At 32.4% G+C, this 19,418-nt stretch overlaps 3 protein-coding genes across 5 annotated transcripts; 2 read left to right on the top strand and 1 right to left on the bottom strand.

The window, feature by feature from the left end:
- The first annotated feature begins 3,385 nt into the window (after positions 1-3,385).
- LOC130973554 (CBL-interacting serine/threonine-protein kinase 11-like) lies at positions 3,386-6,579 on the top strand. Its single transcript, XM_057898145.1, has 2 exons — positions 3,386-4,107; positions 5,015-6,579. Exons 1-2 carry the CDS (start codon positions 3,595-3,597, stop codon positions 5,861-5,863), a joined length of 1,362 nt encoding a protein of 453 aa, XP_057754128.1. The 5' UTR covers positions 3,386-3,594; the 3' UTR covers positions 5,864-6,579.
- Positions 6,580-10,852: 4,273 nt separating this feature from the next.
- On the top strand, positions 10,853-13,701 carry LOC130940544 (uncharacterized). The gene is made up of 4 exons (XM_057868743.1): positions 10,853-11,067; positions 11,229-11,367; positions 12,565-12,698; positions 12,810-13,701. Exons 1-4 carry the CDS (start codon positions 10,910-10,912, stop codon positions 13,540-13,542), a joined length of 1,164 nt encoding a protein of 387 aa, XP_057724726.1. The 5' UTR covers positions 10,853-10,909; the 3' UTR covers positions 13,543-13,701.
- A 1,445-nt stretch (positions 13,702-15,146) lies between these two features.
- LOC130945804 (CBL-interacting serine/threonine-protein kinase 10-like) lies at positions 15,147-17,645 on the bottom strand. 3 transcript variants are annotated; one of them, XM_057874506.1, is made up of 3 exons: positions 17,505-17,645; positions 16,227-17,267; positions 15,147-16,136 (listed from the first exon to the last, which is right to left on the bottom strand). In XM_057874506.1, exons 2-3 carry the CDS (start codon positions 16,846-16,848, stop codon positions 15,463-15,465), a joined length of 1,296 nt encoding a protein of 431 aa, XP_057730489.1. In that variant the 5' UTR covers positions 16,849-17,267; positions 17,505-17,645; the 3' UTR covers positions 15,147-15,462. The 3 variants fall into 3 exon arrangements, with proteins under 3 accessions (XP_057730489.1, XP_057730491.1, XP_057730485.1); XM_057874508.1 differs by having other exon boundaries at positions 15,147-16,133; XM_057874502.1 differs by having other exon boundaries at positions 15,150-17,267.
- Positions 17,646-19,418: the final 1,773 nt, after the last annotated feature.

Below are 19,418 nucleotides of genomic sequence, written 5' to 3'. Positions count from 1 at the left end.
TTATTGGAATAATTTACTTAGATAAAATAAATAAAGTTTAAAATTATGCAAATATCCTAAATCATAATTGATTACACATTCTGTTCTGAACATTTATATATAAATCGAATCAAATTGATTACATCATTTATATATAAATCGAATTAATTTTATTCGATTTACTATATATATGTTGTATAAGTAGTAAATCGAATCAAGTTAATTTGATTTAATACGTGTACAAATTATTGACATTAACTTTAAAATACAAAAATCAATAACAAAATATTCCTTTGGATTTAAATAAAATATCAACAAAAAAAAGAATAGAATAGAAATTTAACATTTGTGTTTTAGTTTAAATTCTAAAAAATTTATAATTTTACAAACTTATGAATTTAAAACGAAACATAAACTATTTCTAAAAATTTTTTAAAAAATTATCCTTTGATTCATTATTATCTGAAAAATTATTACCGAAATTTTTTATGTTAAAAAAATTATCATGAAGTATAATCCTCTAAGGTGGCATAGGAATTAAAACTTAGGAACGGATAAGTTTGCAAAAATATTTTCTATTTTCATTTTCTATTTTTTTGAAAATAATTTTCATTTTCAACTTTTTCACATATAAAAAAATGTAATTAGTTTGTGAAAAGATGATTCATTTCTAAAAGTTGAAAATAATAAAAATATATTTAATTGACATATTTTTAAAATATATTTTTCAATGTTTTAAAATATAAAATTATATTTTTATTAAATGTATGATTTTAATTATTTAATTTTTTATTAAATTAACAATTTATTTTTATGCAAGATCAAATATTAAATAAATTACTATTGTAAAATAATTAATTGTATTCATATAGATCTATCATTAAAAAAAATAAGATTAAAAAAGACTATTAATTAATCTATTATTCATTATCATTCTTTTAATTCAATTAGTACCTACTCAGTACTAAAAAAAATTCAATAAATACACTTATTTAATCATAAATTTTAGAATTAAATTGATCATATTTTTATTGGTTATTTTTTGTTACTTCTTTTAGTATTATTTGCTTTACTTGGCTATTTTAGTTGAACTTAGAAGACCTATCTTATTTTTATACCTATATTAAAAAATCATGTTATTTCTCTATTGAAATTAATTAATAAAATTTTATTTTAAAAAAATTGACCATATTAAAAATACATTTAAAAGATAAAAAAGTTCTTAACCTTTTAAACTGCGAACATTTTGATTCCTCAAGATTTTAAGTCCCTCACTTTTAATAACACACGATAATTATACTCGTGCGTGGAGTTGGGGTTAAAAACGGTAACAGAAAATATTACTGTGTCCATTACAGTGATGATACGGAAAGTTGGCAAAAAATAAAGAGATAAATAGGTCCCTCCACTAAATCCAACGTGCCTGCCGCCACGGCAGCCTCAACTTCCTTTACCTCTTCTTCATTATCGTCATTCTCTCCGGCACAATCAATGCCGACAAGTAGTAAATCGATTTAAGTTAATTTGATTTACACATAAATAATGTAAATCGAATTAATTTAATTCATAAATCGAATTAATTTATTTGATTTATATAAAAATATTTAAGATAGGACGTGTCACCAATTCTGATTTAAAATATCTGTATAATTTTAAATTTTATGTTTTTAACGTGAATTACTCTAAATTATTATTCAATATATTTATCTAAAAAAAATTAATTTGAAAAAATAAAAAAAGAGAGGAAAAAGAATTTAATAAGGAGAGAGAAAATGCTAAAGTAATTAATGTAAATTGAATAAAGATATAAATAAAGAGCCAAGCTATATATGTATAAGTGTTTTTGTAACAAAGTCCAATCAAATTAATACAAAATAAATAAAAAAAACGTGCATAGGATCATTATTTCTTTTTTTTTTTTGCATTTTTTATCACACACAAATTTTTATTTGAGAGCACAAAAATTTATTGATATAGCATACAAATTTTGAAAGGAAGCAAAAAATTTTTTTATATATAACACAAACTTATCAATATAATACACAAATCTTTACACATAGCACATCACTTTTTTTATAAATATATTTTATTAGTTGACTGAGTTAATGTTATGAATATGTAGTCTTATAAAAATTTTTATACTGTACATCAAAATTTTTATACTATGCACCAAAAATTTTGTACTGTACATTAAATTATGTGTTGTGCATATTTTATTGGTATAGTATACAGATTTTCGCATATAGCATATAAATATTTGTATATAAATATATAACACATAAATTTTTGTGCATAGTGTACAATTTTTTGTTACAAATATATTTTGTTAGTTGAATAAATTAATATTTTAAGTATATAATCCTAAAAAAATATATATATATATATTGTACATCAAAATTTATATACTGTATATATTTTATTAATATAATATACAAATTTTTTTATAATATTTCTCATAATAAAAGACCGTGCAAGAATTTAATTAAAATTTTAGTTTAAAATATACTTAAACGCCTAGTATTTTTTACAAATAAAAGTTGAAAAAACTTGATCAGATAAAGAGAAAAAGTTAAAATATAATTAATATGAATAATGAAGATAAATTACATATTCATTCTTAATTATAAAACGAACATAAAAAATGAATAAATTTGTTGTCAAAATCAACATTTGTAGGAGCTTGCGTATGTTAACTATTTTGGGAGTGGATACTCTTCGGTAAAAAAAAAAAATTGAATAATATTCAATGTAGGATCTTATTTTTTATTGTTCTTTTTTATTTAATTTTAGTCTCACTTATAAAATTAAAAATAAAAGACCACACTTTATTCTCTCAAATGTTAAAAAATAAAAATGATCCATTTCAAACCATTTTCATTAAATGTATTATTAATAAAATTTATATTTGATAATACAATAATAATATTTTGAAAATAAAATATTTCTATCAGAAAATCTTTAATAATATCAGTCTTTTTTTACAAATTCATAGTAAACATATCGTAAAAAAAAATTCATATATGGAGTAATATTATTAAAAATATGAGTGACATTGTTATTTTTTAATATTAATTACATAAAATATAGGAAAAGTCTAGCGATTTATTTAAAATTGGATCCAATCAAATTAGAAGTGTTTGGTCAAAATAACATTGTTCATTTAATGCAATGCAAAATGACAAATCAAAATCATAACAATATGCCACATTATTCTAACAAAACAAATATCCATTTTTCCAAAATTACCCCCAAAAAACACGTGCCAAGATCCAATTGCAAGATTTCAACAACCGCAACACTACACGTGTGTGGACACAAACAAAACCTTCACGCTTTTCCCCCGAACTTTCGTAAGCCAAAAAATAACAAAAATAATAAAACAAAATTAAAATACTCTTACCCCGGTTCTCTTAAACGGAAAAAGCAGCAAAACTAGGCCAATAAAACCAGAAACATGCATAATCAAAATCAAATCCTCTCAATCACTATTCAAAACCCAACAAATAACAGATTTTGCGACCAACCCATTTCAATTCCCACCCCCAATAACAAAACCCATATTCCAATTTTCAATCTTCACCATCAACGGCAAATCTTCATTTTCCGGTAGTCCCAATGCCGGAAATTGAAGACCACTCGCCACCGTCTCCGACGGAGCAAAGGGCTCTGTTCGGGAAATACGACCTTGGAAGGCTCTTAGGATGCGGCGCGTTCGCGAAGGTTTACCACGCGCGGAACCTTGAGACTGGAGAAAGCGTGGCGGTGAAGATCATAAACAAGAAGAAGTTACAGGGAACCGGTTTAGCCGGTAACGTGAAGCGAGAGATAAACATAATGAGTAGGTTGCATCACCCTCACATCGTGAAGCTCCGCGAGGTTCTTGCGACGAAGACGAAGATCTTCTTCGTAATGGAGTTTATTAAAGGTGGTGAATTGTTTGCGAGGGTTTCTAAGGGGAGATTCTCGGAAGATCTGAGCCGTCAGTATTTTCATCAGCTGATCTCGGCCGTTGGACATTGCCACTCGCGTGGGGTGTTTCATAGGGATCTTAAACCGGAGAATCTCTTGCTTGATGAACATGGCAATTTGAAGGTTTCGGATTTTGGATTGAGTGCAGTTAGGGATCAGGTCAGGGCTTTGGCTTCAATTAACAGCATAATTTCGGGTTAATTTCATCTTTCATATTCTAATTATTATTCAATTTAGGGTTCGAATTTTCAAAGTATTCTTTAGTCCTAACATTATATTTTACAAAGAGATTGAATTGATATATACGGAATTTTTTTTTGGTGACTTGATATATACGGAATTTAACATTACTAAATTGTTATTCTTATTAACATATTTGTTTAAGAAATTCAACAAATAACTTATTAACAATTAATATGATTACTAAACAATTACGTTTGGATTTTTTACGTTAAAAACATTTCTAAGAAGTGCTTTTCTAACCATTTTCCATTTGTTTATAGAATTTGCTTTTGATATATTGTATTATAAAACAATTTTGAGTTAATAATCAGATTGGTTTATGAATAGATAGTGATCCTCAAAATTTTAATTTACTTCATTTGATTTTTTAATTTAATATTTGTGACTTACGTTTTTTATCTTTTTACTTCAATTTGTTCTCAAAAATATTTTAAAATTTTTCTACTGACGGAAGTAAAGTTAGAACCAATGTAAGCCATAAATATTATTGAATAAAACACTAGTATAATTTCAGGAATATTAACTCAATTCATTCAATTACGTACAAAATAAATGCTTTTTATATTTACCGTAAATGGTTATGAAAAAAAATGTTATACAACGATGTTTAATCTTTTACATGATTATTTTATCAGAATTAATTTTTATTTTATAATCATTATCTTTTACCAAATATAATAATTAGATTCTGTACCTTTTTAAAGCGTACAAACTAATCTAGACAAAGTTGAATCTTATTTTTTAAGAAAAGTTTTTACGTTTATGCTTCTAATGAACATTGGCGTCTTTCCCAACATTTTTGACTTTTTTTTTTTTTTTGCAGATACACCCTGATGGACTATTACACACGCTGTGTGGGACCCCTGCCTACGTGGCACCGGAGATTCTATCGAAACGCGGCTACGACGGTGCCAAAGTTGACGTATGGTCATGCGGCGTCGTTTTGTTCGTTCTAACGGCAGGGTACTTACCGTTTAATGACCCAAACTTAATGGTTATGTATAGAAAGATCTACAAAGGAGAGTTTCGGTGTCCACGTTGGATGTCACCGGATCTCAAAAGATTCCTCCGGAAGCTTCTAGATGTTAACCCAGAGACAAGAATAACTGTCGAAGAAATGAAAAAGGATCCGTGGTTTAGAAAGGGCTACAAAGAGATTAAGCCTTATGAGGATGATTATGGGCTTGGGCTTGGGGTTGGGCCCAATAAGGTCTTGAATGCCTTTGATATAGTAACTTTTTCTTCCGGTTTGGATTTGTCAGGGCTGTTTGGTGATGTTGGTAGTGGGAAGGGAGAGTGGTTGGTGGTTAGGGGGTTACCGGAGGAGGTGGTGGAGGTGGCGGAGGAGGTTGGGGTGGCGCAAGGGATGGCGGTGAGGTGGAAGAAGGAGGGTGGGGTTGACTTGGGAAGGATGAAAGGGCAATTAGAGATTGGGGTGGAAGCTTACCGGCTACCGGCCGAGATGGTTTTGGTTGAGGTTAGAAAGAAGTTTGGGGATGACGTGGCTTTTAGGGAACTTTGGGAGAATAAACTCAAGCCTAGGTTCCTCTTGTTAAGATGTGGTTCCGATGTTGCGACCACCTCGTCGCAACATAACGAGGAACCAGAGTCTCCGGTTCTAAACGAACAAAAGAGAAACAATAAAGCAGAAGTGATTTATGATAAATGTTGAGACAAATCCTGAAAGAATTGGGTCAAAAAAATCTTACCCGATCCAAACTAGTTCAATGCCAATTTAATTGGTTCGATTTAAATTTGTCTTTAATTTAATCCAATTCGACCCCAGAACATCCCTATCAAACATATTATTGTTAAATGAAGTGTGATCTACTGATCTCACACAAGGGTTCATACATCCAATAATAGATGGAGTGGGGTCAACGAGACTCCATCTAATGGATGATGGGAGATGAATTGAGAATTTCGGATGATGTTTGAAACTCAATTGAAGCTTCTTAAAACAACGAACGAAGGTTGGTGGTGGGGCAGATGATTGATTACCGTCGCACATGCATCGGTTTGGGACTTGAAAATGAAGATGGTGGGTTAGATTTGGAAATTTTTGGATGGTAGTGGCCTCTCAACAATGATTATATAAGAATGGATTTATTTATTTATGTAAGAAAAGTAGTAATAGATAAGGGAGGGAGTATGTAAGAAAAAATGATAGACAGATTCTTTTGACGTAGGAACTAAATTTTTTAACATATGCTAAGGACTCAATTTTCTAGCTTTGTAAGAAAAAATGATGTACCAAAAATGGAAAAATCATGCACGTGTTAGGCATGTTTTTGCATTGAGGTTACCATCAGAATATGTAAATAAGTTAACATACAAGCTACAAATAATGGAGGATAGAATCGAATCCAAAAGAAATTTAAGAATGCATTCGCCGTCTTTCTTTCTTTCTTTCTTTCTTTCTTTCTGTTTTTTATTTTTTTTTACTGTTTATTTTTTATTAGGTGCTTTAATACTTTCTTTTGTTCATATTTTGATTTATTGGATGCATTTAATATGGATGCCTTTTTATATTAGTATATTACTAATAATTCTTGGTAGAGCTAGTTTTTGTCTTTCATTGCTTAATGGATAGTGGTGATACAATGCTGAATGCCCTTGCATAGATGATTATAAATTAGACAATTAATAAAAATGCAAACAAGCCAATTTCTCAAATACCAAACACTATTTTTTGTCCATTTTTATTTTATTTTAAAAAACGACTTATTCATTTTTTTTATTTATTATTTCTCAAACAAGTTTAGAAGCATAAGTGAGCTATCAATTTCGAACACGAAATAATGAAATCAACTCTTGAAGAATACACCTCCCAAAAACCTCCAGCACTGAAATGCAAAGCGCAATGACGCTTCTGCCGAAGTGGAAATTACGATAAAATAAAATATTATATATATATAAAATAATATTAAATATTTAAAAATAATAATAATAATAATAAATATTAATTACAAATGTAATGTAATATTAAAACATAAGATTCAATTTAAATTGTTATACAAGCAAAATTATATATATATGGATCACAAAAATCTTAACATAAAAGTATTATAGTATAATTATAAAGAAATAAAAAACACATAAAATAATATTTTAATTGTATTTTTTGATTTTTTCTGCGTGACTTAATTAAGCTAAAAATATATATAAAAGAACTGCTTAATAGAGGGACAATATCTTTTATGACTACTAACTACTTTTTAAATTCTTTTCATGGAAAAAGAAGCTCGACTTGATAAAGTTTAACTTTATCGTTATTTTTGTCATGGTATGTGTTTGCATTTTTCATAATCAAACGAAAGTTAATACATCAATTCTAGTATATGATATCCCTTATTTTGAGAACCAATGGATCAATAAACCCAAAATTATTTTGGTGATTAGTAACAAGATTAAACGCTTCCACACAATCCATCTCACAAATAATATCTCGTTGACCCACATCCTAAACTAAGAGATATCTTCTTCAAATAGCAAATAATTTTTCTAGAAGAATACTATTACTTCAAATCATTCCCAAACACCCCTTTGCCAACTCCCATTACAATCTCTAATAACGGAAGCAAAACTAACACTATCATCAGAATTAGGATAACTAGCATCACAATTAATCTTAAAGATACTAATTGATGGGAGATTCCATGAATCACTTAGAATAGAAGAGAGAGACCTATGTTGTAATTCAAAAATACTCATAAGCTCTTTTTCTGAAGCCAATGCCAGACAAATCACTTTTTCTGAAAGTCAAGTCTCATGAGGATTAAAGATGTCATTATTCCTTACTTGCCATATCCACCATAATCTCAAAAAGAACCTGAATGGATGCTCTTTGCTATGATACAAGAACCAGTGCTTCAAATCTAGAGGATGGCAAGAAATATCCAACCTATGTCATACAAGCTGAGCTTTTGGATAATACCGAATACAATGTAAAATCGATTCCTGCCTAGAAAGACATCTTAGGCACCTATCTGATGATGACATCCCTCTTTTAAATCGAAAACTTGCAGTAGGAAGAGCCTCCTTAAGACACAGCCAAACCAAACACTTGTGCTTTTTCGGAACAAGCGGATGCCAAAATCAAAGTCAATTCTTCCGCTCCTCCCAATCAAACAGCTGCTTACACAACCACAAGTAACCGTTGCGTGAGTCATAGACTTTGGCAGCAGACCCAGACCAATACCAACCCACTTCCGAACCTGCTTGCATATCTTGATTTGTAAGAAAGAATATTATCTTTCAGATTTTGAGATAAAGGAGAATAAAGAGTATCCAAATGCCACCTACCAACCGACCAGATATTCTGTATCCGGATGTTTGAATCATAAATGTGAACATAATCCATCTTATTAGATAGCTACCCTTCTTTCTTCCAGCACGAAAACAAAAAATTTTTGTTCAAATTCCCAATACACCAAGCAAACCCATCTTTCAACATTTTTCAAGCTTTGCAAAGACTCTTCCAAATGGGAGAGCCCTTGTTCTTAAGACAACCTAGGGATGACAACGGGTCTCCATGGGAGCGAGGACATACCCCCGCCCCCGCCCCCGTCACCACAATCCGCCTCCCATCCCCGCCACGGGTAACGGGGACCCCGTATCCGCCGGAGACCTGGATATCCGCAGATATCCGCGGATTTTACAAATTAACAATCTCAAACATAGAACAAGAAACAATTTCAAGCACAGAACATTAACAATTGAACAAATCCTAAATTTCCAAATCAAAATTCAACAACAATTGCCCAAACAAAAATAAAACTCAGAAGATTAACAATTTCAAATAATTTCAAATACAAAACATTAGCAATTGAACAAATCCTGAATTCCCAAATAAAAATACAACAATAATTGCAAAAATAAAGATACAAACACAAAAGATAAAAGATTTAAAACATTGAACAAACCCTAAACCCCAAATGTTGAAAAAAAAACCTCAAAAGAAACTAATAAGAGAGAAAGGGCCTTATTGATGTGGCGACGACAAGGCTTCGGCAGATAGCGACGATGAGCGACGAAGAGGCTGTTGGAGGCGACGACGATTGTGCTGATGGCGGTGACGATTCTGCTTGAGGAGGCAGCGACGAGAAAGACCGATTAGGAGGCTGTAATGATGATGAACGAGCAAGGAGCAGGAGGCGGCGAACGACGTTGATGAGGCAACGACAGTGAGTGATAAGGTGGTGATTTACGATGTGAATGAGGGAAGGAGGCGGTGACCAACGATGAGGCTTGTATGCAGCGGAGAACCTTGGTGTGGCTGGTGAGGTGACGAGGTAAGAGAAAGACGGCGGCGACGCTGTTGTTGGAGAAGAGAAGCAGCAGCTGGAGGCAGAGGAAGAAAGAGGTGGCTTCTGGGTTGAAGGAGAGAGTTTGAGAGTGAATTTGAAGTGAGGAGGGCGACTGCTAGAATAAAATTTGGTCTTTTAACATAATATATATATATATATATATATATGGGCATTTATATAATTTTATATTTGTGGGTACTATACGGGTACCGACGGGGTGGGTACCTCTTCCCCTGCCCTGCCCCATTTAATAGACGGGTACTCGTCTTCGTCACCCGCGGAAAAAAAACGTTCCATATATCTGTTCCCCGGCGGGTGAATCCCCGTGGATACCCGCCCCGCCGGGGGAAATTGCCATCCCTAGGACAACCAAAACATTCATATTAAGATGATCGGTACTTGGCATCTAACATTTGAACCCATAACTTGTTTGGCTGATAGAAAAAAGTCCAAACTAGTTTCCCAAGAAGAGCAATATTCGCACAATAAGGATCTTTAATCCCTAAATCTCCATATTTTTTCGGAGTAACCAATATATTCCAACTAACAAGATTCAATCCTCTTTCATCAATTTGTCCTTTTCAAAGAAAATTCCTCATCATAGACTTTAGTTTACTAATGACCCCTTTGAGAAAAATAGAGAGTTGCATTTGGTATCTGAGAATAGTGGTTGCAACGGAATTAACCAAGTAGAGTCTATCTACTCAATTGAGTAAATTTCCTTTTCAGCTTGTTAGTCTACTCCAAATCTTATCGAGAACACCGTTGAAAGTTGAATGGGTCATCCTAGAATGGTTAAAGGTAACCTCAAAATATTTGCACAAGTCCTGAACAAATTCAATAGAGGATACCCCCAGTAAAAATCTCTTTTCTTCTCGCAGATACATTCTTAGAGCAAAACGTTTTAGATTTTTTTATATTAATCTTCATTCTAGATGCTTTACAAAAAATCTCTAAAATCACCATCACATTTTACACTTGTTTCTTCGTAGCTTTACAAAATAAAAGCAAGTCATCTGCAGATATTAAATAGGATATTCTTAGTTCTCGTATAAAAACAGCAATTGAGTCCCACAAACCCAAATTGACCTGATGATGACTAATAAAATATGCCAATTTTTTCATACACAACACAAAAAATAAGATAACATAGAATTTTTTTGACTAAGACTCCGGCTAGAAGTAAAACCATTCGCATGATTCTCATTCGTATTTAAATTTAATAATTTATCATGTGTATATTTTTTTAATAATTTATAATTTTCTTTGATTGAAAAAGGTTACCGTTAAAAAATATTACATAAAGATTTACCTCAGTTCAGTTATTTATATTTAAGAGACTGGAAGCTTAGTTTTAACGGTCGAATTTTTTCAGCAAAAGGAGAGAGAGAGAAAGAGAAAGAGAGAAAATGAGAAAGAGAAAGGGTTCATCAAAATCCCTTGCGAGTTCTGCATCTGCATCTTCATCAACATCATCTTCATCATCCACTCCACAAGAACATGGCTTCTTCGCTTGCTACCTCTTGGCCTCTCTTAACCCCCGCTTCAAAGGCCACACTTACATCGGGTTCGGGTTCTTCTCTCTATATCTCTGTAGATCAAATTTTGATGATCCCCTTTTGTTAAACCCAAAAGTTGCACACATCCAATTTGCTTTATGATTATATTCGCTAAAAATTTTCCGTTTTTTCATTCATTGGATCTTGGGTGTATGTTTGGTTGTTGCAGATTTACAGTGAATCCACGGCGCCGGATCAGACAACACAATGGGGAGATTGGATGTGGTGCATGGCGAACGAAGAAGAAGAGGCCTTGGGAGATGGTTTTGTGCATCTATGGCTTCCCAACAAATGTTGCTGCTCTTCAGGTTTCATACTCTGCTCTTCTTGTGATTAGGGTAGTTGTTTTGAGATTGAACAAGTCAAATTCATTGTTGTGTGAATGTCAACATCATCAATCATAATCCCCTTTAGTGAGAATAGTAGTATATGTGTATGAGTGACTAGTGACCCTCTCATAGTTTCTTTTATGTTGATTCTGCAACTAAATAGAGCACTTTCTTAAGTACTATAGGTAGGACTGAATTTCAGGACCTGTGTAAAACATTGAGCACTAAGTTTTCTCATGCTTCAAAGTTCAAGGATCCTCCTCAATGAATTCAATATAAATTTTTTGCTTCTTCAAACCGCTGTGTAATGATGATAATAATTCAGCTCTTCTTTCTAGACACTTCTCATAATTCTTAGTTCTGGTAAGTTCCTAGATGATAATGTTTCTCCCTTAACTCCTCGATTTCTTAGTCTTATTCTTCACATTTGCCTAACAGATCTTAGCAGAAAAATCCCTTTCTCATAATTCAAGCTTGTATCCCATAATCCCTGATATACAGTTTAAGCTTGTTCTCTCGACTCTCCCTCGCATTTGAGCCTCTCATCAAGAAGCTGCAAACACTTCCATTCATTTACATCATGTGAACTCTTCGTCATATCATCATCATCAACAACATTGCAGCGTTCTCCAACTTCCACCACCCTTCCTGGTCACCATGTTTGTGATATAGATACTTTATCAGATGATGATTCGATTTAGAAACTATATAGACACCACAAGAAGAGAGCCGGGGGGGGGGGGGGGGGGGGATGTACTAACTGAAAATATTTCACTTGAAGATTTGAAAACAGAAAATTAGATTCTGCTGAATATGAAAGTATGCTGGAAATCCAAGAATTTAAAATAGAAAATAATTGTGGAAGGGATTAACCACAGGGAAAGGAGAAGCTAGAAAGGAGAAGTTAAGGAGTGAAGGAAAAGACGAAAATGTTAGAATAGGATAGAGCTCTAATATACCTTCTGATTTACCCAAATAAAATAAAATAAATAGCTCGTTATGAAATAATGCAAATGTCCTAAATTGGATTCTATTACAGATATTAGGACATTTAAATATATGACATACGAGTAATTTTATATGAACAAGGTATATTATATTGATACATGAAGAAATAATAGAAAATGGGGCTTATAGCCAGATTTTAATACCTTTTGATTGATTGGGGGATTGCAGTTTGAATGGGCTTGGCAGCACCCTGTCGAATCCTTGGCCGTAAGGAAGGCAGCTGCAAATTTTAAATCCCTTTCGGGAATTGCCAATAAGATCAAACTCGCATACACAATGCTCACCCTACCATCTTGGCAGAGGTATGGTGTTTATTTCTTTATTGAGTTTGGAATTGAAATTCTCTTTTTGTTGGGCAATGGAGTGGATTATATACTGAGTTTACTGACAATATTGTGTATGAATGGTCACAGCATGAATATGACAGTGAACTTCTTCTCCACAAAGTATATGAAACATTGTGCTGGTTGCCCAAGCTTGCCAGAGCACATGACGATTGAGATGGGCGAAATGGATGAACTCCCATGCTATACTGGGAGAATTGATGGTTTGGTATCAGATAATGATGACATTGATGAAGGGGAGTTTGGTAAAAACAATAGTAATAGTGATATTGTACCAGACATGTGTGGTGGCGTTTCTATTGCCCACGATTCAGATCGAAATAATGGTGACAAGATCAGCGAATCAATTGCGCAGAACCAAAAATCGGAAGCTGCCGGAGAACCAACAACTCATCCGTTAGCTTCACAGGATTCGTCGGATTCTATCATGTTGCCTGCTACTGGTGAAGACACAAATTTGGTGAGCGCAATGAATAATGGTGGTAGTAATATTAGCGATGGATTGAGTCAATCGGAATGTGATCAACCACTGCCGGCTACATCACCAAAAAGAGTAGAGATAATTGTGATGAATAAGAGTAACAGTTGTGCTGTTTTGGCTGCTAATAATAATAATAATCAAGAATCCAGGAGAATGTTTCTTGTGCCCCATGAAGCTGAGATAATTGATCTGTCAACACCTTCTCCAAGCTGCAGTAGAAGGGTTTTGGATAGCAATAAGAAGAGAAGAGTTTCCTCCTCATTATGTGTTGGTGCTGACTTTATAGATTTAACAAAGTCACCCAACTTTGTCCAATTGTAATAATAAGGCTTTTGGATATTTATATCAGTGTGTCTAGAAAGTTTTTGTTGTTTGTTAAATAATCTGGCTTGTCAATGCATGTATTGACTTGTATAATAAGTATTTTTGCAATAGCTTCTCTAACTTTGAAAAATCTTGTCTGTTCTTGGAGTAATAAATTTTCTATCACTCTCTTGCTCTCGTTTTTAGCTCAATTTCTTGCACTTTTATGACTCTTTTATCTTTCAATGTTCAACCTTCAGGTTATTTTTAGTGAAAAAAAAAAAAGGAAACAAAGGAGTAAAAAAAATCTATGCCATAAAACAATTAATAAAAGTTCAATTCCTATTCAGTATACATTGGAGATTGGTAAATACAATTCTCATTATCAAAATGTCAACAATACCTGTAATATGCATTTCTTAAACCTAATATTTGATCAACATTGTTAATGAAATTTATCTTTTTATTTTTTTTTTCATCAAATATAGGATTTGAAACAGAGGAGTGAAAAAAATCTATGCCATAAAACAATTAATAAAAGTTCAATTCCTATTCAGTATAATTGGAGATTGGTAAATACAATTCTCATTATCAAAATGTCAACAATACCTGTAATATGCATTTCTTAAACCTAATATTTGATCAACATTGTTAATGAAATTTATCTTTTTATTTTTTTTTCATCAAATATAGGATTCATTCTTTGAAAGAGATGACTTACAAAAGACTACTAGAGCCATTAGCAGAAGTGAAGTGAACTGTGAAAGTGGGATTCCCACAATAAAAATGGATTACAAACAACCTTAGAATTCCTAAATTTGAGAGAGAAAATCTAAAGAAAATGGAACTAATACTATAAAATTTAAAAATCTAAACTAGTCATTGATTAATGATTTGCACACAAGTACTTTAGCTGATGAAGCAGATGCAAAATAATTAGGACTGTGACAGGTACTGCCACATCCTTTTTCTTCCTTTCTGTCTATCTATTATTAGTATTATTATATGTATTATTATTGTCATTATTTTCCTTTGGCTTTTAAAATTTGGGACCAGGATTGTGACAAGTGTGCTTGAGATGAGGAACATGAAGAGGAAAATCTGAGAATAAAGAGACCTCAGCACTGGTCAGATACAATTAATGATGCCTCACATGATAACTGTGTGTGTCACCTTTTATTCTCAAAAAATAATAGATATGAGTGTCACTCTCACTATATATGATGCACAATCGATAATAGAAGTGTCCATTAAATGTAGTTTATCAACATCAATACTCTGGTTTAAATACCAATGTACAAAAGTTCAACTTACTACAACTAATTTGATTCCAGCCAAGTCTCACCAAGGATTCAGTATAACTAAACTTTGCCTTTTTGCTGTTTAACAGTCATCACGCTTTTAGTTCATTTTTAGAATATGATATATATAGTTATTTTTGTTATGCAATTGTTCAATAACTACTTTAAATTATTAAAAATCTGAATTGGAGCAAATAAGAAGTGCAAGTCAAACAATAAGAGAGGAAATCAGTATAAATAATATTGAATCTTGAGCGGTGTTAAGTGTGTGGTTCAACACTTTTGAGCATTCATGTTTTGTATGAAATAACACAAGCATCAAAGTAGATTAACTCAAATGAAGTTGACATATAACATTTTGGTTCTATTATCATCCGATCAAAACTGGAAAGTTCAGTAAGAGACTGATTCAGAGCAAAACTGAGAAATGTACTAAAACTTTGATATTGAGACACAACATATGCTACAATAAGGTCACTGCATTATGAAAATGCAAGACTGGTAGATGCCCAAAAAATTGGAAAATTCAAGTTACAATTTGGTCATTGCATCATGAAAATCAAGATGGTGTTCCCATGAGATGAACAGACAGAGTAAAAAGTACAAGAATAACAAGACCTTCAAAATCGGGAATCTGTTATGACTCGGGTGGTTGTGGCGGCTGGTCATCTATCTGCGGCTGTTCTTCTGGCTCTTGTGGTTGCTGCTGTTGGTCATTTTGCCAGACCCAAATAATATCCTTAAGTGCAGGTCTTATACCCTCTTGCAGTATTTTCTGGTATTCCAATGTATCTCCATTGGATTTCTTCACCTCCACCAGATGGAACATAGGAGTAACCTCGAAAATCTCAGCATCAATTGATAAAACCCCCTTCCTACCTTCGGTTAAACCATCCAATTTCACCAAGCCAGCTGCTGTTTTCTTTATCTTCAGCTTTAGTCGCTTGGCAGCATCTTCCAGCTTGGAGAAGATGACCGATGCAGGTTGTCTTGAACTAAACCTTGCTTCTCTTTTCTGAAAACTGTCTTCGAAAAATGAAGAAAGATCGAAACCAGCAGAAAGGGAGATGATATCAAATGCATTTATACTTGTTGCCACAGCTGGTTCTTCCTTTGCTTCTGCTGCTAGACCTTCACCTTCATCACTTAGATCAGAAACTGTACCTGAAGAGACGCTAGTGGTTTCTGCGTCAAGTTTTTTGTGCTTAGCTTTAGGTCCTCTCTTAAACCAAGAATTTTCTGTAATCTTGGCAATAGTAATCCTGGTTTCAGGATTTGGATCCAGCATCTTTCTCAACAACCTGCATACTTCTGGCGGGAACCAAGTTGGGAATTTTAATTCAGCCTTGCTTATTTTCCTATACATCTCTATCAAATTTGCATCATGAAAAGGGAGAAAACCTGCCAATAAGACAAATAGAACAATTCCACAAGACCAAATATCAGCTTTTGCACCATCATATCCCTTCCTTTTGATGACTTCAGGAGCAACATAGGCAGGGGTGCCACAAGGTGTATGGAGTAAGCCATCCTGCCGCTTGGACTCCGCGAGCGCACTTAACCCGAAATCAGATATCTTTAGGTCCCCATTTTCATCCAACAGAATGTTCTCCGGCTTTATATCTCTGTGGTATACGCCTCTACTGTGACAATAATCTACTGCATTGATTAGCTGCCTAAAATACTTGTGAGCAACATCTTCCTTGAGTTTTCCCTTGGACACCTTGTCGAAGAGTTCACCACCTTTAGCAATTTCAATAACAAAGTAAATCTTAGTCTTGGTGGCCATAACCTCGAAAAGCTGTATAATATTGGGATGCCTAGCCCTTCTCATAACAGATATCTCGCGTGTGATTTGTTCGGCACGCCCAGTTTTCATAACCTTATCTTTGTCAATCATCTTAATAGCCACACTCTGGTTAGTTATTGCACTCCGTGCATAGTAAACCTTCCCAAAGGTACCCTGCCCTAGTAATCTTCCTAACTCATATCTTTCCAACAGAACAATTGATTTACTCTCCATACGAAACTCCCAAAACAAAACAAATTTCTATCCTAATTCCCTAAAAGCCACCTAAATTCTATAGCATTTACAATTCTAGAGTATATGTATGACACTATAAGTATATAACCAACTATATCTATAACCGAATGGTATTTCAACCGTCTTCACAGAGATCGCGTATTAACAGAAGCGGCACTCTCAAAAAACTAGTGTGCCAATTGTGCATCAAGGTATTATAGCTAATGAATGTGCTATAAATTTGTATTCCACTATTTTCAAGCATCAATTGCAGATGAAATTGCAAAGGTATCACCTTATGGAAATCGAATACAGAGCTTCGATCGAGAAGGCTCATCTTTCGGCATTCCAAGTTGCATGAATCTCAGTTGTCCAAACTATAAGTTGCTGAACTTCATCGGTGCTATTAGAGAGAGAATCTGAAGAAGAACAAATAAAGAAATATCCACTTCAATAATTGTTAAGATTTCTTCTCTATGAACAATTGAACATAGATTCCAAGACACAAAAGGAATGGCCATGAATCATGATTAACCAATTTGAAAACAGATAATTTAACTTAAAATACGGAAAGAATTGAAAGAACTCGGAGATTAAAATAAATAGAAAGCGGTGGAAATAAGAATAATTAAGAATAATAATGGAATAAGCTTGACCTTTGTGGATCAGGTGGGAGAGAAGTTAGTAATACGTTGAAGAATGTAAGATTTGAAGTGGCAGAGGAGAAAGTGCAAGAGACAGAGAAAAAGTGAAATATAAGCGATGCTTTTGTTTTGATTTGATTCTGGAAAGTGAATTTCATTCGGTGATTAATTAATTAATTATTAGTGTTTATATTATTTTTTTTCATGGTATTTTTTATTTGGTAGGTTAATGACAACATTTAACAGTTTGTGGTTAACCGATAGAATGTTGCATGTTAAAAGTAAAATTTAAATTTTTAGCACTTGTTTAAACAAATTCATAAACTAATTACTAGACTAACCTAAATTAGTTAATGTTTGTATTATTATAGTATATTATTTTGGTATTGTTTGTATTATTATATCATTTTTTTGGGGTCAATACAATACACAACACATTCTTTATTCACACATTTTATATTCTCTTTTTCTTTTTTATTTACTTATACTATCTCTTAGTCTCACAAAATATGAATGAATCCTCGGTGAATTTAAATTTTATTTAAGAATCTAATCAATAAATTATAATATACGTAAAACAAAATTTAAATTTCTAATATTTATTTAAATAGATAAATAAACTGACTATTTAATTAAATTCAAATTGATTTTATACTCTCTGTTTCACCAAGAGAGATTCAAACCTATGTGGCCATTTTACAAGGCAAATGTGTTTGTATTATTGTACCATTGAAGTTGGGGAAAATGTCGAGAAAGTTCATGTGGGCCAGGCCCAAAGACGTGTGACCCAATTTGTGGTTTTAAGGGGCAGAGTTTCTGCCATCAGACAAAAAAGCCACTTGAATCTGTTCGTACTTATTAATTGGCATTTGGGCAAGTAATCTGACAAAAACGAATTTAAAGACAAATATAATTTAATACCAAATAAAAAGACATATATTTTATCTACCAAAACAAAGACATATATTTTTTTTCTTTTTCTTTTTATTTTTATTTTAGGATCCTGACTTCTTTATATACTCTCTTTTGATATGTTGATGAAATATATTAGCTTCTATCTATTTTTTTCGTGGACATATTGATTTATTTAAAATAGATAAAACTCATCCTTAAATATGGTAAAGGAGTGTGAGAAAAGATTCAAAATTACATCATTTTTAAAGTAGGTCATAATTAAGAATTTAGAGCATAATTTATTTTGGATGAAGATCTCTGTTTATGACAAAAATAGTTAAATATCTATTTTTGTTTTACTCAAAATAAAATATAGATAATGGGCAGAAGCAGAAAGTGTTATTACTTTGTCCCTTTAAAGACTAATTTATGAAAAAACATTATATCTTAAAAATTAATAATTAAACCGTGGTATTTGAACGATTGGTTCAGCTTGATAAATCAATGGACCATAAAGTCAATTTGTCAACAAAGTAATATATAAAGTCAAAATGATAAGCTACTCAAAATTAAAAATAAAATATCATGATCTTATTAGTTCACTATGTAATTATCAATTTTTGTCAAGGTATTTTAAACAAATTATTCTTTAGAAAATAATTTAAATAGTGAAGTTTAATGAGTAAACTACTCTGGACCTTCAAATTTGGTTGGTTGATAAGAGAATACCTCAAATACAAATTAATGAGGTACATATATCTACTTGCTTTTATAAAGACCCGGAATTAAAACATTCTTTGTAAAACAAGTACACACCAAGCAGGTTTTTTTGGGTTTTAAATGAAGTAAGATCTGTAATAGGGATTGCAGGTTCTAGAATGAGTTGGAGTAGATATGGAACTTTTATTGAAAAATGATACTATTTTAATGGGAATTAGAATTAGTTAACCAATTTTATAAAGTTCTACAATCTGTCAGATTAACAAGTGAGAAGGAGGATATAATACTATGAAAATTTAATAGATCAGGAGT

The sequence above is a fragment of the Arachis stenosperma genome, chromosome 1 (genome assembly GCF_014773155.1).
Source record: "Arachis stenosperma cultivar V10309 chromosome 1, arast.V10309.gnm1.PFL2, whole genome shotgun sequence".
Taxonomy (NCBI): Eukaryota; Viridiplantae; Streptophyta; class Magnoliopsida; order Fabales; family Fabaceae; genus Arachis; species Arachis stenosperma.
This window is presented reverse-complemented; position numbering and strand designations above follow the sequence as displayed.